Genomic DNA, 24,349 nt, shown 5'->3' with positions numbered 1-24,349 from the left:
ACGCGATATGGTACGAGACAATATCGTTTATATCGATTATTAAAAAAATAAATAAATTTTTTTTTTTATGATTTTGATATAGCTTATTTTGTGACAAATTGAATTGAATGTTTTATTTGAGATTTTCACAAATGTTTTGTTACTTGCACAACTGTCAACCTCAGTGGAAAAGTCTGCCCGCTACTGTCTACATTGTATTAATTGCACAGTGTATTTTAATTTAATTGTTATGCAGGAAAGGGATATTTGTTTTATTTTATTCAAGAAGCATTTTCGTTCTATATATATGCAGGCAGTTTATTTTTATTTCATTTTTTTTTTATACATTTTGATATTGTGCAGACCTCTGTTAATAAAAGGTACCTGTGTGACATTTGGCACGAGGCTTTGTATTAAAACTGACTTTTTTTAAGGGTTTGCCTCAGAAAAAAATGAAGCTAACAGAGATGCTATGCTGTAATGCTTTGGGGGAAACCCCAATTATGGCACAGAAAAAATATCGATATATATCGAGTATCACCATTCAGCTAGAAAATATCGAGATATGACTTTTGGTACATATCGCCCAGCCCTAGGTTCAGGGAATGTTTTTGGTCTCAACAATGGACATTCAAAACGCCTGTCTGCAGGACAAAGGTCATTTACAGGTGCACATTGGTGGCACATTGTCATGGTTACTCCTAGTATTTTAAAAACTCCTGTTTGTTTCCACAGGCAGGGTTGATCACAAGGACAATTCCTGGGACACAGCATCTGTAACCTCACCAGGACTGCTGTTTATGGTGACACAAACCATCTGTTCTTGTGATTATTGATTATTTGTCAGTGAAGTGCTTTTTATGTGTACTGCACAGTAGGTGTACATTTTCATAATATAGAAAAGTCTTAACAGAAATGAGGAGGTTTTCATAAAAATTACCTTGTGCTGTATTTGCTCCTTGTTTAGTGCAACTAGGATGACTGATATAAAAAGATTGAGCAACAAAAACGTCATGAACACGATACAGGAACCAACGAGTATTCCACCGAGCACAGGGTTGCTGTCCAGGACCTAGACAATAAAAAAAAAACATCTTTTCTAGATCCTTATTTAGAGAATTTGTAGTTTATCTTAATTGTTACACAAAAACCATTAAATAAGTACATTAATAAATATTAAATTCCAACATTTTCAGACTCTTTCCTAGATGCTTGAGGACTACCAGGTGAAAATTTGCCTGCAGATTCTTTGTGGTCCACAAATAGTTTGTATCCAAAATGAATCCCATCTGTTACAAAACAATCCATATTCCAGTTTAGATCACTCACCTCATCATAGTTAAAGATGCCTGCCTGCAAACTGATAAAAGTCAGAAGGGAATCCATGAACGTTTTATAAGATGAAATCTTCCATCCATAAATCACGTTGCTCTGAAAAGTAATAGGCAGCAAAGATAGTATAGGATCCACTGTAAACATCTCTGGTCATCACAGTTCATGATTTTGATTAAATTAAATGTGGACCTTAGGAACTGACTCCAAAAGGGTGGGTATTACTGCTGTTGGTTGCATGAGCACTACAAAAGACAGGAGCCTCTTGTTCACCAGTGTGAACCTTAAAGGGAACCATGGCTATTAAGACATGTAGGTCTTAAAAGATAAATGTTGGTATCAATTATAACAATTTGATATAAAAAACCTTTTTGATGTCTTCGTTTTTATAAAATTTGAAAATATAATTTAACTCGTAGGTCGCCATTGTTGTTTACATTCTGGGTAGTGACGTCAGACGGTGGCTCCTGCTAACCCCTGTACACTGTTTTGACACCCAGAAACAGATAAACACAGCTAAACAGGTGACGGCGCAACAGAAACACAGATGAAAATGCAGCTAAAAACATTAAGGTGACGGCGCACCTACAAAAAAGTAAAAAAAGAAAAAAAGTACAGCACCATAAAGCATGAACTATAAAAACACCATAAAACTCAGACAGACTAACCGACCACACGTTTCAACTAGCAGATAACCGATGCTACAATAAAAAGCCCAGCCAGATCTGGCGTCATTAAATTAAATAAAGATGTTCTTGCCTATTTGACGCGAAGTCTGCGCCTCCCGTTTCGTCAAAGTCCCGAGCCAGTCCCCTCAGCCTCTGGTCTGTCATCAAACGGTGGACCCAGCACCGAGGCCGGTTTTAGGGGGTGGCAGGGGTGGGCTATGCCCACCCAAACGTGCATCCTGCCCACCGGCGTCTCCATCCCGGCGAGAGTGGAGGGCGGAGAGTGGGTGGCTAATGCACTGGTAAGATGCACAGGACTTTGATCATTTTTGCAGATCTCCCGTGCATCACAGCACACGAGAACTTTGATCCAGTTTGCCTGAACCGAGACGTCTTATGGGCTCCCTCGTCAGCCTCCACGGCCGGGAGAGTGCTCTCATCTATGTTTTAGATACCTGTCCCAGTTAAACTAACGCGGCTTATCTTCCCAGAGCCACAGCTCTACGTCATCGCCCCCAGAATGCATTGCGCAGGTAAAACATGGCGCCTCCCGCAGGTCAAAATATGTGATAAACATTGTAGATTTTTAAAGCAATTAGATTATTTTATGTGTTTCTAACAACATATTTTAGTATAAGAGAACAATTGTGGCTAATTAGGGACTACAAGTCTTAATAACCAGGGTTCCTTTTAATGTACTGATAAGTATCCCCACCTGTGCAGCACCTATCACCTTAAGCGAATCCAGAGTGGAACAGAGCGCAACCCCTCTCGAGGAGATTGGTTATGGAGCCCAAGCCATGTGTTGAGGTGAGTCCAACTATACTTAGCCAGAACTTCTCAACCTTGTGCAACAGCTCAGGCTACTTCCCAACCAGAGGTTACATTACATGTCCCTAGAGCCAGATTCTGCAATCTGTGGGCAATTTAGAATCGTCAATCAACCTAACTTACATTTTTTTGGACTGTGGGAAAGAACCAGAGTACCCAGAAGGAACCCATGCAAGCAATAGGAGAACAAGCAAACTCCACACAGAAAGACTGTTGCCAGGCCCGGGAGTCGAATCAGGAACCTTCTTGCTGTGAGACACAGTGCTTTGTTGTGTACATTTTACAGCACTGTGTTGCAGCTCTAAAATCGTATCACGTTTAAGTCCAATGTCAGCAGTACATACCATTGAGCAAGTTGTATTGTTCTTGTTGTATTGTGTTCATTATGTCTTCAGATTGATAGCTTGGTGGTTTCTTTTGTTCAGACAAGGATCCGAGTTCTTACCTTCAAACTTTACTGACAGTTTCAGCAGAACTCGGTAGTAACAACAGCTGATAAGACGTGTCACATTCCACCACGTGACACTCTCTGAGGAAGGCGGAAGTTCTGCCAAAACTGTCAGTAAAGTTTGAAGGTAAGAACACGGATCCTTGTCTGAACAAAAGAAAACCACAAAGCTTATATTATTCTCGTTCAGAAATTCATCAACAGGAGTTAAAAACGTTCTCATACACAAAATAGATCATGTTTTGCATGTCACTACAGAAAGGCATTTGCACCTTCTTGTAATTCTGCTCTCTAAATTGATTTCTACATTATTGATTTATTCTAACTTTTGACAGTTTGGGAGTGGAGACTTATGTTGTCACCGACTAGCTCATGATTGAGTCCAGTCATAAAAACAAGGAAGTCCACCTTAGATCTGATTAAAAGATCTGACAGGAAACCCAAAAGTGTAATATTTTTCAAGGAAAAATGTCAACAGCAGCAAATCAAGAGCGGATTAATCCACTCATTGCTCTTCACCCTCAATTTAAGAGGCAGATTAATTTCAGCAAGCAGAATTACAATTCAAATGCAGATATCTTGGAAATATCTTGCACTGGTATGAAGGAACAAACTCTTGCACATATTGAACAACCAAAGCAGGATCTTGCTTGTACACACAGCTATTTTTATTTTTTTTGCTGCTTAATTGTACTGCCTCCACCAGTAATTTTCCTGTGGGAATAAAACAACTTAATCATGAAGTTGTCTCTTGCACTTTTAACATTTAACATAAATATACTCTAATGACTCAAGATCCTTGCCATTGAAAGTAATAAGAACTGGATAGAGTAATGTTTGAAAAAAGAAAAGTCTTTGTGAAGCTGAATGATACTTACTGTACTGGAGTATGCTACTAATATGATCACTATTATCACAAGGAAACTGGATATGTCGCTCCAGGCTCGCTGCAGTGCAGCTGTGATCATATACATCTTGGGGTTCAGTCTCAGCAGGTGCCATAATTTGATAGTAGCAAGGAGGACCAGGAAGGCGATCAGATACTGGAGCACCAAGTCCGCTGTGGCTGTCTCATAAAAACTAGCAAATCTGCATGGACAACAGAGTTATTAGTTATCAGAAGTATGAAACCAAACAACACTCGAGAATAGTGCAAACAATTTGAGTAGGACTAAGATAAAAGAAGGTAAACAACACTTCCATGCCCTATCTACTTTGTATTTTAGATAAGACTTATAGCTAAGAAAAATGCTGCATCTCAGTCTCACTGGTCTTTGTGGTTTTGGTAGTAGGTCAAATCCCGGTTTCCAAGTAAGGTCCTCTTGATAAGCACAGCTACGGCACTCCAGCTCAGTAGGATGATGCTCAGCTCCAGAAGGTTCCACTTGTTTTTGAAATAAAGCCAACGCTGATTTTTCATTAGTTTACCCTTTATTAAGAAAAAAAAGACAATATGTTTGTAATGCAATGCTAGCAAAATTGTGTCTAAACTGTGTATCCTGCTTTTGGCCCCTTTGACAGATGGTATAAGTGCCAGCCCATCCAAGATAGAGCATAATTATCCAGTTTAAGCTTTTGTCACCACCTAATTGTGAAATCCCAAATAGGATTTTAAAGCCTTTACACAGCAAAGGGATAACCAAGTTCCAAATGTTAAATACTGTATCTCATAATACCATATTTCATGTTTCCAAAACGTTTGATAAACACTTAGGCTACAGGTAGAACTGACTTGACTGATCCTTTTATTCGTCCTGGTATAGGCCAAGGCTGCTGGTGGACCTGTGATCGATAGGATCCTTTACTTACACTGCATGCTCTGTTCTCTGTTTGCATTTCAGTCATAGTTCTACTATTACTATAAAATTAAATAATTTGTAACATTTGAAAAATGAATCATGAAATGCTGGGAAGTGAATTCTGCACACAGAGTAAGAGCAAGCATGTTAGCTTGGAAGATGGAGGCAAAGCATTTACCAGTTGGAAATATGGTGCTTAATTTGATTATGTCAGGAAGAAAGCTGACAGGAACCTTATTGTCATATAAATGGTGTGTAAGTACCCATTATGTCCCTAAAACTGCAGATATCTGGACTTTTAGGCTTCTGTGGTGTGCAAACTCATCAAAAGCAAATCCACTCCATAAATGGACCTCATAACTAAGTGATGGCCACTCTGACTGAGAGTGGATCTAACTATTTAAGAGCATTGAAAACAGACCAGCCTGCTGATTCTGACCATGAAAAGGAAGACGCTGCAGAGAGGATAAGGAGCTAACATTCACAGATATTAGAAATACCCTCTCAAATAAACATGATGATGATTATTTTTTACTCTCACAGATTTGCTTCACACCCTGCAGGTAACTTACAGATTTATGGGTGCACAAAGAAACAGGATCTGTATTTTTCTATGCAGAACTATTTTATAACTATAATGGTCAAGAGCTATTCAGTTATTACAAGTTACAGAATTTCTTAGTTAATTTCCTATAATAAACAGCGCTTCAGCCATGCTTTCAAATGCACACAAGTCTGAATAACAAGAAAAAGATACAATTAGAAATGTTAAGCGATGCAACAAAATGTGACACTGCAAATTACTTTTCAGTCACAAATAAAGAAATAATATTGTTCTTTTGAAAAGTACCAACGAATATATCATTCTTTTTTATATGTTTATATGTATATTGGATTTTTACTGTTAACTTTATTTCTCTTTTTTCTCTCTTCTATGGGGAGACTGGCCTAAGGATTTTGTGTTTGTTGGCATCTCTGTTCTTTCCTCGTTCATCCCAACTGCTTGAAACAGATGGCTGCCTTTCCTGAGTCTGGTTTTGTTGGACACTCCTCCTCTCTCACCCACCACCCCAATCATGTGTAGGCCCTGGGACTGAAGTGAAAACTCGACTTCATGCAATCTGCTGGTCTCCTTAACTTGGCTGCTTATTACAAACTGACACTTTGACCTCAATTAATCGAATTTGAATTATCTGGACTGAATTGGATTATAATTAATAAAACTATATCTAACTGACCCTGAATTCAGCTTGATACATAACTTCAACTATCTATCTTTGCAATTACAATGTAACATTCTCCAAGTGGCCCCTAATGAATAAAGTGAAAGAAAAGAAGGAAATTGGATGGATGGATCGAAGTTAACAGCATCTGCTTAATATTCCCTTTTTGCAAAGTGTATAAATGTTTATTTCAATCATAATTGAACGGCATGAGGTTCATGGGTAATTTGGAAGATCATTATAAAAATAAAGAAAAGATTACGAGAGAGAAAGTGGAACATATAAGCAAGCTTTTAAGGGGACAAAGATCTTATGATCATATTGGTGCTTTTACCTGCAGGAACATGTAATAGAGGATAAAAAGTAAATAAATGATCTCAGCGGCCATGACAAAGAAGTAAAGGCCATCGGTCGACTGGTAAAGGCGAACACTCTGCAACTCACTGTGGAAATGAAAAGCCCCTGGAAAACAAGTGAAAGGATTTAGGTAACATTCAGGGGAGTAGGAAGTCAATCATAAAATGTGCTCAAATTGCAATTATATGCACTCAAAGTAAATAAATAAACCTGGGGTTATTTCATCTCCACAAACGTATCATTAACAAAGCTTTAAATGGATTATTACTGCGATTGTGAATTATCCGTGCTCACCGACTGCTGGGGTTTCCATCAAGAGTGTAACAATACAGAAGAGGTTCACGTTGGCGTTGTAAACTGTGAACTCCACAAAGATGGCCCTTGTGTACATGTCAAGCCATTTATTCCTGAAAAGATGCTCAAGTGTGCTGTAGATGAAGGGAACAAGAATTCTAATAATAGGTCTCATTTGTCTTTTTTTAAATATATATTCAAATGTAAACCCCCCCATAACATATTACAAATATATGCAGTATGTTTATGGCATAACATATCTTTGGCGCTCGTGTTGACACATTCAGTCCAATTGGCCATTTTGCATACCTGCTGGCATTTGATAGATCTGGACCGAGCTCCGTCACGAAGCCCCCTCCCCTGTAGAGAACCACTTTTCCCCAGACAGCTCGAGCCCTGAGCTGAGCCTGCGTCTGGTACGTCCAGGGACTGGAAGGGCCTGCAGAACTATTATCCCTCACAGAATGGTTCCAGCCAGGTTTATAGGATCCCATGTCCTCCACCTCCCATGAATACAGAGCACGGCAGTCTGGCACCAAACTAAGCATGGAGTCTGCAATCTGACATGAGTTCTTCTGCACTCTCAACTGACGAAGACGAGCATTACCAACCAGCTTGGAGTTTCCATCCGTGATAAACCCTGAAACAGTTGCAGAGTTACTGTAGAATATTGTCAAGAAGCGTTACTTTTATGTTTTATAGTCCTCATACTCTGGGTATTGCTATTCAAGTTTCTGATCTGATGAACCCTGTATTTTCATTCTGACACACTGGATGAATATACTAGCTATGTGTGGACTCATATGAGCACGCATCTGATTTGCTTTAAATTTTATTTTCAGCAACAACTCTTATAAGTTTATTCAGATAGATAATGCCACATGGTTGATGAGACAAAAAAGAGACAACATTGCTATACATGTTTGAAATTCCTCATGGCTAGAATCATCTGGAATGCGGCTTTCAATCCTTTTTTATAAAGTCTAACTGAAAGCTTCATTATGCAATATTATACAAATAACAAGGTACGGAATACTGAAAGCCTTCTATTCCCTGACTGATTGCCATTTCATTCCACAGGATGAGAGCTTGATGCCTTCTTTCTATGGATAATATTTAAAAGTTCATAGCTAATAAACAACAACCTTTTAAAACTGAAGACTGTTGGCCGATGAGGACATAAACTATATCCCAGCTGCTTAAGCTGTACTACTCAGGGCTTTTTTTTCTTAAGTAAATAATGCACCTCATCAAACTTGTAAAAGAAAAAAAGGAAACAGATGATGATAAAAATAAAAAAAAATCTGTTTTTGCATCTCTTTGACAGTGTTAACGCTTTATCTTTCATACCATATTGGGGAGGATACACATACTGATTCATGGAGATGAATCCCTACCTGGATATTCTCCAAAGAGGTTGGTGAGTAGAGAGACGTTGGCCCAGGTGAACACATCCTCTAGATTCATGCTCTCTGAGATTCTCCCAGTGAAGCGATTCCTAATGTGTTGGTTTAGGAAAAAGGCATTGGGGTCTCTCTGGCCATATGCCACCAGCAGTAACATCCACAAGAAGCCCATGTAGGCTGGAAGAACCACCACAAACAGATAATGTTGGTTTCACAGATTTACAGTGCAACATAGTGTGTAACATGTTCTTTTAGTTCAACCCCAGTTCCAAAATAAAAAATCTTAAGCATCTCTTAAGAGAAGGACGTGGCCAACAAAAGGCTGAACAAAATAAACGGTCCTTCAAAAACTAAACTGGTTCAATGGCATCTGGTCAGTAATATGAGTGGGTCTAAAAACGTCAGCCGAGGTTGCGTCTCCCAGGAGACAAAATGGGCAGCGGTTTACCAGTCTGCAAAAAATAAGCTGTCAACAAACTGAAACAATTCCAAAATAATGATTCTAATTGTGTACATTTGAAGACTCTGACAACAAAAAATCCCTAGAATCCGGAGAAATGTCTGTGCACAGGATTCATTAAAAATTAATTATAATACTTAAGACTTTCAGACAACATTGCATGAAAAAAAACATTGCATGTTTCTGTAATGGCAGCAGCAAGGGGGCTTAGTGGTTAGGACTGTTGCCTCACAGCAAGAAGGCTCCTGGTTTAAATCCTGGGCCTGGCACATTGAGTTTGCATGTTGTCCGTGTCCTTGTGTGGGTTCCATGCGGGTACTCCGGCTTCCACCCAGTCAAAAAATATGCATGTTAGGTTGATTGACGACTCTAAATTGCTCAAACTGGGTGTGTACATGGTTGTTGTCGATATATATGTAGCCCTGTGACGGACTGGCGACCGGTCCAGGGTGTACTGTACCTCTGCCTGTCGTCTGTAATGAGCTTTCACCCTTGAAAACATTTCCTGGTCTGCCCAGAAGTGTTAATTCTATACACTGGTCTACTGGGTTTATGTTTGCATTCTGTATTCATTTACACTTTACAAAGTGCTTGATAATTTGAAATTGCAACGCAAAATACATAATACAGTAAATATATATATTTTTTTTTTTTACGTTCAGTTTTTATTGATGTAACTCACTCAAAATCTCCCTGAGGAGAGCAAAGGCCTTCTGCTGCATAACCTTTCTCTTTTTCATCCTCTCAATTTCCACAGGAGGAGGTGGCTCATACAGATGGTATTCCCGTCGGAAATTTTGTTGGTCCTTACCTTTTTCTGTTGGAGATATTATAAAACTGAACATTTCTTACAATTTAAGAAAGACAGAAAGTATGTATTGGAAGTATTAATACCTTACCTAGATTCCTGTCATATTTTACAAATTCTATATTTTGTACATTATCTTCATCAAGTTTCTTTACTACCAATGCAAAGAAAACTGCAAGGCATAGCACCTGTGGAATGATGAAAAAACGAATACAAAATTGAAGTGAGCAAAATAAGATTTAAATTATGAGAAAGCTATGAAAATGAGCGACTCATTAAGCTGTAGAAATGCTAGACTTGCAGTATGGAAGTGGCAAATGGATTTCTTCTCACCTTTACAGGCTGAATGAGGAGAAGACTCTGGAAAAACGACACAATCATGGATACCAGCCAGTTTATAGAGCGATCCTTCCCAAATTTCAACCCATACAGCATTGTGAAATATCCTGATACAAAGCTGGTGGCGATCACCAGCAGCCAGCCAACAAAGACAAACCACCAGGGGAACAATCCATGACAGAAGCACCACCTTTTCTTCCGACTCCCCTCACAAGCAGCGCTGTTTCCTGTGCTGGACCTTTGAATGGATAATGAAAAAGGAAAGTAAAGTAATCAGCCTCTACAATAAAAACGTGTCTAAGTATAAGTGTGCCAAAGGCTCAACCCAAGAGAATGAAGGATTTTTTTATTGTTCCTGAGACTGCTAGATTAATAAATCAGCATTTTAGCTCTAAGATGGCTACAAGGTACAGAAGTGAACTGAGCACATTGCGTTGAAGGTGCTGCGCAACATGTGCAAAATAGGAATAGATCTACTTAACAACAGACTGATGAAGGAAATGTCACTTTTTCTTCTCTGAGCATCATACAGCTTTCCTCATAATGACCACACCCATTCTTTCTATCATTGGCTGTAGTTGGGATGTGGCATCATCTATAGTTCCAGATATTTAGCATGCATCTTATTTGTCTGGTGGCAGAGTTGGCTCTTCACTGTTGTTAAACCTTTTCTATGCTGTTTTTACATACTGATTGAGTGCGGGTCGGCTAGCTCTGATTGCGAATTGATTTGCCTCAGTTCAAAGTTTTCGGTTGGTGTGCTCTGCAACTTGCAAACCAGGCCTAAAATGGTTTTATGTGAAAGAAGCCTTCGTCAGAACAATGCATGCCGGCCTAGCCCACCCAAACATGTGTTTTGGCCAACTGAATAAAATAACAGACCAACAAAGGCGGTCCAGTCAATAGAAAATAGCACAGAAAACTTTGGAGAAAACTGGAAAAATAGTGTGGTGATTATTGTACAACTTTGATTATATTATGTAAAATAAAAAAAAATACAATGAGTACTTCTCATGGGTTGTTTCATCTACAGTAATGGAGCTCAATGCGAAGAGCTGATCTTCAAGGAAACTCTTCATGCCCTGGACTTGCTGCAGGGCCTGGTGGTAGGTGCGGGGGTTGGGGAGGCTGGACGGGTGCAGCACACTCAGCTCCTTGTCAATGTGACACAGTTGCCTGTACAAATACATGGTTTTGTTGCTCTTTTTTGGAATGTCTTCTGCTCCAGGTACAGGACGCTCACAGGCACTGCTCTCTGAAAATACAGTTTAGTTCAGTTCACTGTATATAAGTTATTAAACAAAGTTCAAAGCATTTTGTGGTGTGTTTGGTGAGATAGTGAAGGAAAAATCCACGTCGACACCTTTTGCACTTATTTGACTGGTATTTATCTGTATTTATTTAAACTAGTCATGACCAATCATTACATTTTCTAGCAATGGTTTGTAACTATATCTTTATAGATCTGTACAGCCATTCAATTATCTAGAAAGGCATGTTTTATCATTGAAACGACTAAGGAGTTTTCTCCAAGTAAAGGAAATGGAAGTGGAGGACTACGCTACAGCAAGTCCCAGCAATCAAAAATTTGGTGAGAAATCTGATCTAATGACTCAGCAAACATTAAATTCATGATTAATACAAGTTATCTGTTTGTAAGCAAGCTTGATCATTTTTATCCCCAACAGATAAATGCTTTTAGGAACTTATCAAGTTGTGTAATGATTTTTGTCTAAAAGCCCATTTCCATCTACCTTTTACATCGTAATATACCCTTCACACAGGGGATCAATTCATATGTGATGAGAACACTTTCTGCATCAAGCCCCTGCTCTTTTTTCCCCTCAGAAAACTATCATGCTCAATAACATTGATATAATGGAAGAATGCAAAGCTGAACATCTTACATAAGAGCATTGTTCCCACAGCAGAACACACCTGCAATTGAGAGTGAGTTTCACTCAGTTGTTAAAGTGCATTATTACCAGGTTTGTTATTCTGTTTGATGAAATCTTCCACCACAGAGAGGATAGCATTGATGTCAGTGTCTTGTCCAGGTCCAAACGCAGATTCCACAAGTGGGATGTTGCTTTTTGCCGTCTGTGTGAGTGAATGGGCAATTGTTGTGATATCCTACAAACCAAAAGAATCAAAAACAGACATAAAATCACATGTGTTATACTAAAATATAATGTGTAGTATCTGAAAATGGGATTGACATATAAAAACACATTCTGTGCATGTATAAGGAATAATATATTATTAAATGGTTGCAATAATCAGTTTTAACAATTTGAATGAGTTGATAGCTCACAGAGTGAAAAGCACATGCCTTAATGATGGTGTCTAGAGTTGTATTGACACTCATGCTGGTCACCGCCTGTGAGTTAACAGTGTGTAAAGTGCTGTCCTGCTGGTGGGTTTTTGTTGTCTTTGATTTGCGCTTACAACAAGATGTCTCCCGAGGACGACTGTTTCTGAAGATACTAACTATGAGGATATTCACTGGGAACATTATTAAGGAGCTCTGAACTCCAATCATGAACTGCTGCCAGGTGAACTCAAAGTGACCTGAAGAAAAGAGGAGGACTGATATCAGGAACAGACAGGACATTGTATTTAGGTTGGGTTTTTTTTAGGGTAGAATGAACTGCAATTGTTGTGTTTCATACCCAAGTCCATGACCTGGTCAGAGGGATCTGATGGGATCCCATAAAACATGATGCTGGTCAGCATGGTGCAGAGTAGCAGAGAGAAACAACATGACACCCTCTGCACACACGTGAAAGTGCTGCTCGGTGGTCGACTGATCACAGAGTACCAGAGGTGACCGTCGCTGAAGTCTTTTGTCATCTTCATGAAGAATAAATTACTGAAAAATGCCAGCATTTTGAAATAAAACACTTTTAAACATTCCCAAACTCCTAATTGGTGATGGATTTGCATCATCTCTTTTTTAATGCTTTAAAAGCTTGGCAGACATACGTGGCTATTCAACGTTTCAAAAAGAAAGAAAGCCATAAATCCTGTGTAAATCCCCAGCTTAGTGTTTAGGTGTAATAAAACTGTAGTTAGAAGAACATTTTATAGCAATTATTTTCATTTCTCAAATAGTTACATGAATTATGAACTGATATATCAGATATATGTCCCTGAGAGTACCACGTACATGTTTAATGTTTTGTTTCTTCTTTTCACTATATGATCAAATTAATAGTTATGTTTTTTGTCGTCAAATTAAAAGTTAAAACTGTTGGTTACTCACCACATTTCTATTCTACAAAGTCTATCAATTTTATTAAAATATTAATGGAATGAAATTGTGGTTTTATATGTTTTATAAATAATCCTTTCCCTTATTTCTCTGTCATTTCTGATGCTTTCATAAGACAGAATGATTAGAAATGTTTCACCGAATGCTGAAATGCTTGCAGACCTGAAAGTTTGGCTCAGCTGAAAACCTGTTATATTATTTTTTAAATTGACTTTGTAACATTTCAAAAACAAGTTTCCTTTTCTTACAGTAAACATACTGTTATGTGAAATGAAATTGCAAGACAGCTACTGAATCTCATTTGCATTTGATTCGTGCTTTCAACATTCAAATTCAAATGAGAAAAACGCCGGCTTGGGTTTTATGTCACCCTGAGGACCTTGGCTTCTTTTTGTAATTTTTCTGGCCAAAGTACATAAATACTTGTACCTTACCTGAACTTCTTCAGATCCATCTCTTCTGAAACAGGAAAAACTTTATCGAGCAGGCAGTCCCCCATATCTAATGCGAGCCAGGAATTGCACATAAAATACCACTTCTGTTTGGTTTGTAAATCCTGCGCCACAACGTTGCCTACGTACCTGAAAAACAGCAAATACTGTACTTGGTCTTATTCATTCAAAGTTATTGTGTCCGTAATTCAATTTATGCTTCTGCTGACAGCTTTAAGTGGCCATATTGCACACTTTCATGTTTTCTGACATATCTACAGTTAGTTTGATGAAGCTTCAAGGCTACAAAAAAAGAAAAAACATTTAGCAGTTGTTTCCAAGATATCTCCAAAGAAATGTGGTTTTGATTTTGAGGGAAAGTTGGATGACGTGGTTTGAAGGATGCAGATTTTAGTTTAAGGGTCCAGTAACAGTGTTTGTGTTTGTTTGTTCGTAACACTTCTCAGAGGACTGTTTTATGTACTAGGGGATTGGCTGCTGGGTTAACAGAAAGGATAAAGCAGAAAAACCCTGGATGAGAAAAGATCCCTTTCTGCTGGAGCCCAATTTTAAAATTTAAAATTTTTTCAATTAAAAAAAAAAGAAAAAAAATCCCCTCTCTGTCATCAATTCCCCCCAAAAGTCTTTTGATATCTCAGTGATTTGAGTTCTTGTGAAAACTTTGCCCCGATCTGATCTGTGGCATGCACAAGCTCCTGCCTTGCCCCCTCCCACCTCCTCCTTGTCTCTGCCTTTACTGCGAGGGCCCACAAAACAAACATAATGGCCGGACTTGAGGATCATTTAAACATAATTGGACAGCTTTTTCAGCTTGGTAAAACATATGCTGACATTTCTACCACGCTGCAGTAGTTCGGTGTTCAGAGGTGCTCGGAAATGTCGGTGACAAGATTCTGTGCCCAACACCAACTCAGGTGAAAAAGACATTTGTCAGACGCAGAACTGGAAACTGCTGTCCTGTCATCAAGAGATAAGGTAAGCGCTTGCATTTTAACATGTAGCTTACAAACTAAAACGATACGCTTTTCATATTCATTATTTTTTGTAAATAGTGTTTTGTGGTCGCCTATAACATTATACAAGCACATTTTAAGGTTCAAAAGCACAATGGGCGGCTACAGCCATTCTGACGTCCCACCAGTTCGACAACAGGTCTCTTAATTGTCTAAATGGCAACAAATCATTTTCTGTCACACGTCTGATCATTCCAAAAATTCTTGCCTCCTATGGCCTTTTTTGAAAACGTTGTGCCTTTACAACAAGTTACGTGGTCCCTGTCTGCGCTCTGCTACGAAATTAAGCACAACCAAGTGTGGGTATTCCTCTATCACCATGTTTTGAAGAAGGGAGCCACCTGCTGAGTAACGCATTTCAGAATGATAAATAATTATATAATAAATGTTATTTATAGGCGCTTTTACAAATGCTTAATGACACTTTAAAATTATGTTGGATCCATCTCGGTACAAAGTATTTATAAATTTATGACAGGAAAAGAAATCCCCCACTTACTGTTGTGATTGGGATGAAAGTACTACCAAATGTTTTGATTATTACACACGGGGCCTTTGTATTTTGAGGTGGGGATGAGTGCTCTCTTTTTGAAATAATAACATGGTCACCCTATTGAATACACTGTGCCTAATTCCTAATTGTATGTCAAGTTTCATAAAAGTCACACAACAGTTTTTGTTATTGACTTATTTAAATCTTAAATAAGAATTAAGTCTTAGCTAAAAGGCTGGCCAAATTATTTAATTTAACTATTTTTTGTCTTGAAAGACTAGTGGGAAGGATTCCTAGAGAGGGTCAGCAGCCGTATACAGTAATGAGCTGCGCCGCCAGGTAAGTACATAACCTGTGTTTGTGAGCAAAAAGATGATTTTTGAAATTAGTGACATCATGGAAAATGGAATGTAAATTTACAGTATATTATCAGTATATGCATGTATTAGGTTTGTGAATAATTAAAATATTTTAGCTAATTTCATGTTAATGCACTTTTCATGGATTACATTGTAATTGTTTTAGGGTGCACGTAATCGATATTCAGTTCCTTACCATGCGGAATACATGGGCCACAAACATGGGCCATGTCATTCCAATGTTTGGAATGACACATGTCTTAGCTCTTGTTTACAGACAAGTAGTCAAGGTTAAAATTAAAGTAAATTATAAGCTTGACTTATAATTATTGCACTGTTCTATGTGCATTTTAATGTGAAATAAATCTGAATGTCTAACTAGGCATATGCATACAGTATATTTACAGTGATTTTTTGTAAGAAATTGGTTTAAATAAAACCAGTTGTAGATGAATAAATGATATAATTTTCTTGGTTTTATTTTGAAAAACGAATGATACAGAATTATAATGGACTATGATATAAACGATACAAATGACACAAAAAATGATGAATAAATAGAAAAATGTTATTTAACTATCTGTTTGATTTTACTGGCCCACCGTTAACATTAACTACCTGAAAGTGGGTTTCTGATTTGAAATCAAAGGTAGGTCTTAAGTTGATCTTGATGACAGTCTAGTGAGGTAAACTGACACTAGTAATGGTATATTATTAGTACAATGCTTCAACTCTGTCAGAAAACAGTAAAATAATGTATACAGTGATGATTTAGTACAGTGTTTCTCAACCCTGGTCCTCGTGGGCCCCTATCCTGCATGTTTTAGATGTTTCCCTGCACCAACACACCTGATTCTAATTAATGGTCCTAATTACCTTGTCACCAAGGTCTGCACAGCTCTGTTGATGACACAGGTACTTTTATCGCGGTGTGCTGAAGCAGGGTAGCATCTAAAACATGCAGGACAGGGGTGCCTAGAGGACCAGGGTTGAGAAACACTGATTTAGTAAGTCACCCTTGATTGTTATGCACAAAATTGCTTTATATCATTTGCGAATTTTGCAGCATAATGCCAAGAAAAGAGAAGTTACGAAAGCAGAAAGAAAAGGAACTACTGCGAGCAGCTGAGGGTAGCAGCTCTCTTTTATCCTGGATTAGTAAAGCAACCATAACATCTCAGCATACCAGTCTTTAAGTGTAAAGAGTACCCTTGGAGCCGGGTTATCGAGGGGGTCCGCTTGACACCCCATGTCAATCAATGAAAAAGGACAGGCAACACAGTATTTGGGTTATTACTACAATTTCCCAGCTTGGGATAAATAAAGTATATCTATCTATCTGATAAACACAGGGAATCAACTGCTTCCTGATAGGTTGGGATCAATCACAGGAGTTGTGTCTATTCTTAAAGGGAACCCTGCATATTAAGACATGTAGGTCTTAAAAGATAAATGTTGGTATCAATTATAACAATGTGATATAAAAAACCTTGTTGATGTCTTCGTTTTTATAAAATTTGAAAATATAATTTAACATGTAGGTCGCCATTGTTTTTTACGTTCTGGGTAGTACGTCACACGGTGGCTCCTGCTAACCCCCGTCCACTGTTCTGACACCCAGAAACAGATGAAAACACAGCTAAACAGGTGACGGCGCACCAGAAACACAGATGAAAACACAGCTGAACATTAAGGTGACGGCGCACCTACAAAAAAGTAAAATAAAATTAAAAAAAAGTGCAGCCCCATACAGCATGAACTATAAAAACACCATAAAACTCAGATAGACTAACAGACCACACGTTTCAACCAGCAGATAACCGATGCTACAATAAAAACCCCAGCCAGATCTGGCGTCATTAAATTAAATAAAGATGTTCTTGCCTATTTGAAGCGAAGTCTGCGCCTCCCGTTTCGTCAAAGTCCCGGGCCAGTCCCCTCAGCGTCGGGTCTGTCATCACCCAGCACCGAGGCCGGTTTTAGGGGGGAGAGGGGGGGGCTATGCCCACTCAAACGTGCATATTGCCCACCGGCGTCTCCATCCCGGCGGCTGCAGCGAGAGCGGAGAGCGCAGAGCGGAGAGCGGGTGGCGGAGCGCTGCGGGCTGTAGAGCCCCGGCTACGCAGGCTACGCCGTAGGCTACGCCGTCTACGCAGGAGCCTAATGCACTGGTAAGATGCGCACAACATTGATCATTTTTGCAGATCTCCCGTGCATCACAGAACTTTGATCCAGTTTGCCTGAACCGAGACGTCTTATGGGCTCCCTCGTCAGCCTCCACGGCCGGGAGAGAGCTGCTCAACTATGTTTTAGATACCTGTCCCAGTTAAACTAATGGGGCTTATCTTCCCAGAGCCACCGTCGTACGTCATCGCCCCCAGAATACATTGCGCAGGTAAAACATGGCGCCTCCCGCAGGTCAAAATATGTAATAAACATTGTAGATTTTTAAAGCAATTAGATTATTTTATGTGTTTCTAACAACATATTTTAGTATAAGAGAACAATTGTGGCTAATTAGGGACTACATGTCTTAATATGCAGGGTTCCCTTTAAGCCCTTAGCTCTGCCAACTGAAATATAACAATTTAGAAAACACTTGAACTGAATCTGCTTGTTTTCAGGAAGAGATTTTTTTTGTGATTATTGGTGTTTATCATTTAGGGGTAATTACAACTTTTGGGAGTTTGGCGGGCACAAGAGATACTCCAGATGTTAAAGAGATTAAAATTAGATAGAAAAAGAAAATGAACATAATATGACCACTTTAACTGCATTTAATTTGTTCTACTGAGGATATTAGCAACAATGATATGTGTATGCTATTTAGAATTATAATGTTGCAACGATATGTTTGCTTGTTTTTTTTTCTGTCACTAACACGTCTGCGTTCTCATACCAGGCGGGATGACTTCCTGAGTTGTCGTGCCAGAGTCTGATGCCCTTCAGCTCTCCCAGGAAGAAGGGGGTAGTTATCAGAAACATATCCATTGCTCCCCTTTCAAACACAGGTTTCTTTGAATCGCTGAGGTGGTGGGGTTCACTGTTTCCTTCTGCACCCAGAAGAGTAACGATTACCTGAAACAATCCAAGATGTCCCATGCTGAAAACAAACTAAAATGATTTGAGTTTTTAATTAAAAAAAAGGATAAAAAGTTGAACAAGTCTATTTCTAGGTGGTTGTAACAGCAGAACAAGCATGAACATGTTGTAATAGGAATGACAACCCTGAGGCTAATGTGTTGTTAATGGTAGTATTTATTTTAATCTTTATTTTTTTCCCTCGCTGAGGTTTGATTTTAATTAAATATTTATCCGGCATGTTGTTTCTGTTTCAGCTCTCCAAGAGCCCCAACATGGAAATGCTGGTTTATGTAGCTTTTAGATGTTTTGAAGTGTTATACAACTGGAAACATACAGTAAATGAAAGGATCGCTGACAAGAACAGTTGGTGGCCCGATACTAGTGGAACAAAAGCTTTGGAAAAAAGGGGAAAAATAAGAAGCAGTTTTGGGCTCCTTATTTAGACCTGTTATTCTTAAAAGGAACCCTGGTTATTAAGACTTGTAGTCCCTAATTAGCCACAATTGTTCTCTTATACTAAAATATGTTGTTAGAAACACATAAAATAATCTAATTGCTTTAAAAATCTACAATGTTTATCACATATTTTGACCTGCGGGAGGCGCCATGTTTTACTTGCGCAATGCATTCTGGGGGCGATGACGTACAACGGTGGCTCTGGGAAGATAAGCCGTGTTAGTTTAACTGCGACAGGTATCTAAAACATAGATGAGCAGCACTCTCCCGGCCGTGGAGGCTGACGAGGGATCCCATAAGACGTCTCGGTTCAGGCAAACTGGATCAAAGTTCTGTGATGCACGGGAGATCTGCAAAAATGATCATAGTCGTGCGCATCTTACCAGTGCATTAGGCTACGGCGTCAACGGCGTAGGCTCCTGCGTAGACGGCGTAGGCTACGCCGTCTACGCAGGAGCCTACGTAGCCGTAGTCGGCGTAGCCGTGGCTCTATGAGCATGCAGCGCTCCGCCATCCGCTCTCTGCTCTCGCCGGCTAGTTGAAACGTGTGGTCAGTTAGTCTATCTGAGTTTTATGGGGTTTTTATAGTTCATGCTTTATGGTGCGGCACTTTTTTTTTTTTTTTTAAACTTTTTTGTAGGTGCGCCGTCACCTTAATGTTTAGCTGTGTTTTGATCTGTGTTTCTGGTGCGCCGTCACCTGTTTAGCTGTGTTTTCATCTGTTTCTGGGTGTCAAAACAGTGGACGGGGGCTAGCAGCGGCCACCGTCTGACGTCAGTACCCAGTATGTAAACAACAATGGCGACCTACATGTTAAATTATATTTTCAAATTTTATAAAAACGAAGACATCAAAAAGGTTTTTTATATCACATTGTTATAATTGATACCAACATTTATCTTTTAAGACCTACATGTCTTAATAGCCAGGGTTCCTTTTAATGGTAGTATTTATTTTAATCTTTATTTTTTTCCTTGCTGAGGTTTGATTTTAATTAAATATTTATCCGGCATGTTGTTTCTGTTTCAGCTCTCCAAGAGCCCCAACATGGAAATGCTGGTTTATGTAGCTTTTAGATGTTTTGAAGTGTTATACAACTGGAAACATACAGTAAATGAAAGGATCGCTGACAAGAACAGTTGGTGGCCCGATACTAGTGGAACAAAAGCTTTGGAAAAAAGGGGAAAAAAGAAGAAGCAGTTTTGGGCTCCTTATTTAGACCTGTTATTCTTAAGAGTTTTGACAGGAGGGAACAATATAATTTTGCCCAAATATTTCAAAGGCATAATTCAAGATACTTTTTTTTTTACTTCACCTACCTCATTTGTAGAGTCATTTACAAACTTCTGATGCTGAATTTTACAGTGATGACAATTCTTCTGAGTACAATCCCCCAGCACCCCAGACTCAAGCTGGTTTGCTGGATTGTACCACTCAGGCTCCCCACATGCACCAGTGAGCCTTGTCTCTGATTCGCCACTTTCACTTCCTTGCATCATTTTTAATACATGCTGCAGTGTTAGTTTGCTCCCTCGTGTGCCTCAGCCATTAACATGTGCCATGATAAAAAGATAATCGGCATTCTTGACATCACCTGTTACTGCTCATAATGTTATGGTGGATCGGTGTAACATTTCACTATTCATTATTATTTATGGTCTACTTATAAATAAATAAATGTTTACTGTTAGGATGATGACACTGAGCTCAACTGTTCCAACTCCCATCCCCCTTAAAAACTCTACAGAAACTCCTGGTATTTGTGCAATGTTATCAAAGTCAACACTATTAAAAATGAAATTGTATTTATTGGAACTAAATCCACTCAATCCACATCTAAGAGCTTTAGCCTTAACCTTGGCTACTCCTCTATTTCTTCCTGGGTGTCATCCTGGACTCCCTCTTTTTATGCTCATGTTTAATGATCACTGATTAATATTAGGCACTTATTCTCTCTATACTTACCTGAGAGGATGTGGAGGCTCCAAAACGATATCCAGTGTTGACACGCAACAGATAGCCGTACCCATCCCTGGGGTCATTGTCCTCAAGGACGGTCACCTTCACCTGTTTACAAGTAAACACAAAAAAAGGAAAAAAATGCAACAACAGAGGCCTTTCTCTCCAAAAATACAGCAATTAAACTAGTAGACAGACTTTCAGCTGTAAAACCATAGCTCCCCTGTAAGCGCAATACAAGATATTTCATTTATAATTCCCACTCTGTCACTGGGATATTTGTTTTATTTATATAGCAGAGGTACTCTACCTTGGCTGTGTCTTTGATATCCTTGCACCTTGCCCACACGACCACCAAGAGGTAAGTCACAAAGAGGGCTCCGACAAAGCACACAACCACTGGATTTTGAGCGAAGGTTGCAAACAGCTCAGCAGTGCGAGATGGGTCAACAAGATTGGGAGTGACAAAGACAGAGCTTCCAAAGAAGGTGAGGTGATTGCAGAGGCACTGGGTGACCAAATGTGTGGACTTGATCCCAACCTTGAAAGCCAGCAGTCTTTATTGTCAAAAAAAAATTATCAGCATGTTTTAAATTAGAGAAATATTTATGGATTATACTTACTCTACATCCAGAATCGCTCCACTCCAATTTTGATTCATTCCAAAATTTACACGAGGTCGTGATTGGGGTAATTGATAAAGTGGCATTGATGGATTTTATACCTGGACCCACGATAGGCCTTACCACGAGATAGTGGACCCCAGCGTGTCCCTTTAAATTCTTAGGGTCAAGGAGCCATGTGTACCTCTCCTCTGCATCGGACACACAAATATCCACCTTATACTCAAGTAACCAATATATCGTACAAACACAATCCTGTCACTGTCTGAACACAAAAATACTTATTACCTTGTGTAGCACCCTGAAAGGGCATTTCCGTCATCGCTACATGATTTGTCTCAGTGGGATACTCCATATAACCAAGGAACAGTTTGAAGGGTAAAGGATCCACTGAAGGCACCATCTTTAAAAGCACATAAGCATTGTTGTAGTAAAAGCAAAATGCATACATAAGCTTGAAGATTTGACCATATACTTGGTTATATGACAGCATTTGTATTGTTATATCATCTTTCTCTCCAAGTTAAACTGTAATCAGTAATAGTTAACCAGGGACATTAGAAATTACAGCGGTTGTTTCATCATTGTGACATTTCAAATTTTGTTGTGGTTAGTGTAGCAAATAGTACAGCAAAGCTAGACTGTTTTGAAGCTTTTAGTCAGAACTAAAAGTGCAACCCTGCATGGCTAGAGGAAGGGAAATGTCGGCAAGTGACTGAAATGGCATGCTGCATATAAAGTTTTATTCCTAGTATTAGAACTTTGGTGAGGAAATTATGCAACTGGAGTAGATATTTATGATTCCCAGAGAGTGGTTTAGTAATCAAAGAGACTTTTAATGCTGCGCCATGACATAAAAATGTTTCTTATTTTCTGATACATTGTGTGTACAGAGAGGTCAAGAGGGCCATTAAAACTGCCAAGCTGGAGTATAAAAAAAGTGGAGGAAAAATTAATCACAGGGGACCTCCGCTCAGCCTGGCAGGGCCTCAAAACCATGGCCTCTGTGAACACTGCTTCCACCTCCCCTAGAACCATCCAGGTGGAGTGCAGCACCCCCTCCTCCCTCCCTGACGACCTCAATGCCTTCTACTCCAGGTTTGAGTCAGACAACTCCACCCAGCTGGAGGATTCCAGATTCAGAAGAAATAAAGAAAGAAAAAAGAAAAATTCCTACAGATACAATAGGGCCTTCGCACTGCAAGTGCTCGGGCCCTAATAATAATAACAATAATGACTTGAATATATATAGAGCCCTTCAAGGCACCCAGAGCACTTTACAGAGATCATTATTCATTCATACACATCCTCACTGGTGGTGGTAGCTACGTTTTGTAGCCACAGCTGCCCTGGGGCAGACTGACGGAAGCATGGCTGCTCATGGACACTGCTCATGCCAATTTCCATGCCTATATCACCAACCAAACAATTACATCACTTAATTGATCGACCAATGTGGCGGCCATCTTGAAAAAACGGCCGCCAACTTGAAATTTCAAGTGGCCCGAACAATTTTCTTGTCAAGTGACCCATGGAGACTGCTCATGCCAATTTTCATGCTTGTATCACAAAATGCACGATTATGTGACTTATCTGCTCCACTAAATGGACCCACTCCAGTTTGCCTATCGCGCAGGCAGAAGCATTGATGATGCAAAAATCTTCATCATGGACTCCATTCACAAACACCTGGAGCTCCCTGACTCATCCGCCAGACTACTGTTTGCTGACTTCTCATCAGCATTCAACACCCTGCAGCCCCACATCCTGGCTACTAAACTTTCCTCCCACTTTCACCTGGATGATCAGTTAATCCTGTGGATCCTGGACTTTCTGACCAACAGGACTCAGAGGGTTCGGGTCAACAACTCTCTCTCTGAACTCTGCTCCACTTTCACTGGCTCCCCCCAGGCAGGGCTGTGTGCTCTCCCCCCTGCTCTTCATCCTCTACACCGATGACTGCAGAGCCTCACAGCCCAACTGCCATCTGGTCAAGTACGCTGACGACACAGTTCTCCTGTCGCTGCTGTCAGGCCCCTCACAACATCACGGACCCGTTCTTCAGGAGTTCGTGGAGTAGTGTGACAGCTCCAAACTGGAACTAAAAACCAGCAAGACCAAAGAGATGGTGGTGACCTTCTCCAGTAGACAGAGGGATCTGGCTGCTGCAGTCACCACCACCATCCACGGGAAGCCAGTGGAGGTAGTCGAGGAGTACAAATACCTGGGCACCATCTTTGACAACCTCCTGAAATTCTCCGCCAACACAGAGGAGATTCTCAGGAAGTGTCACCAACGGCTGTACATCATCAGGAAACTCAACTCCTTTGGAGTCAGCACACACATCATGATGACTTTCTACTATGCCTTCCTGGAAAGCATCATGACCTTCTGAATGACCTGCTGGTTCTACTCCCTCAGCACCCAGAACAGGAACAGACTGCAGAGCACTGCATCATTATGCTCCAAAATCATCGACCTGCCAGTCAGAACTCTGTCACAGGTTTTTAACCAACAGGCCCTCAGCCAGGCAGCTAAAATCATGAAGGACCCCTCCCACATACTTCACTCCGCATTTCAGTGGCTCCCCTCCAGGCAGCGCCTGCAGGACTGAGAGGAGGAGAGCCACCTTTGTCCCAAAAGCTACTCTGCTACATAACTCCAGCTGCTAAACACCATCCCACATCCACAG

The 24,349-nt window shown here is 39.8% G+C and overlaps 1 protein-coding gene across 1 annotated transcript in view; it reads right to left on the bottom strand.

The window, feature by feature from the left end:
* LOC133445610 (polycystin-1-like protein 2) overlaps positions 1-24,349 on the bottom strand; it is a 30,251-nt gene that overhangs the window by 746 nt on the left and 5,156 nt on the right. Inside the window, exons 3-23 of the mRNA XM_061722932.1 lie at positions 21,946-22,060; positions 21,658-21,848; positions 21,345-21,575; positions 21,041-21,142; positions 18,435-18,613; positions 13,653-13,799; positions 12,617-12,816; positions 12,277-12,515; positions 11,930-12,077; positions 10,953-11,199; positions 9,939-10,182; positions 9,697-9,793; positions 9,480-9,614; positions 8,329-8,514; positions 7,241-7,571; positions 6,932-7,065; positions 6,615-6,742; positions 4,527-4,687; positions 4,137-4,347; positions 1,309-1,410; positions 920-1,051 (exon numbers count right to left, since the gene is read on the bottom strand). Of these exons, the coding sequence (XP_061578916.1) occupies positions 920-1,051; positions 1,309-1,410; positions 4,137-4,347; positions 4,527-4,687; positions 6,615-6,742; positions 6,932-7,065; positions 7,241-7,571; positions 8,329-8,514; positions 9,480-9,614; positions 9,697-9,793; positions 9,939-10,182; positions 10,953-11,199; positions 11,930-12,077; positions 12,277-12,515; positions 12,617-12,816; positions 13,653-13,799; positions 18,435-18,613; positions 21,041-21,142; positions 21,345-21,575; positions 21,658-21,848; positions 21,946-22,060 (3,660 nt within the window). The remainder of the gene's footprint in view (positions 1-919; positions 1,052-1,308; positions 1,411-4,136; positions 4,348-4,526; positions 4,688-6,614; positions 6,743-6,931; positions 7,066-7,240; positions 7,572-8,328; positions 8,515-9,479; positions 9,615-9,696; positions 9,794-9,938; positions 10,183-10,952; positions 11,200-11,929; positions 12,078-12,276; positions 12,516-12,616; positions 12,817-13,652; positions 13,800-18,434; positions 18,614-21,040; positions 21,143-21,344; positions 21,576-21,657; positions 21,849-21,945; positions 22,061-24,349) is intronic.

Source organism: Cololabis saira, chromosome 6, assembly GCF_033807715.1.
Source record: "Cololabis saira isolate AMF1-May2022 chromosome 6, fColSai1.1, whole genome shotgun sequence".
NCBI classification, from domain to species: Eukaryota; Metazoa; Chordata; class Actinopteri; order Beloniformes; family Belonidae; genus Cololabis; species Cololabis saira.
The sequence above is the reverse complement of the archived record's forward strand: the minus strand, read 5'-3'. Positions and strand labels throughout refer to the sequence as shown.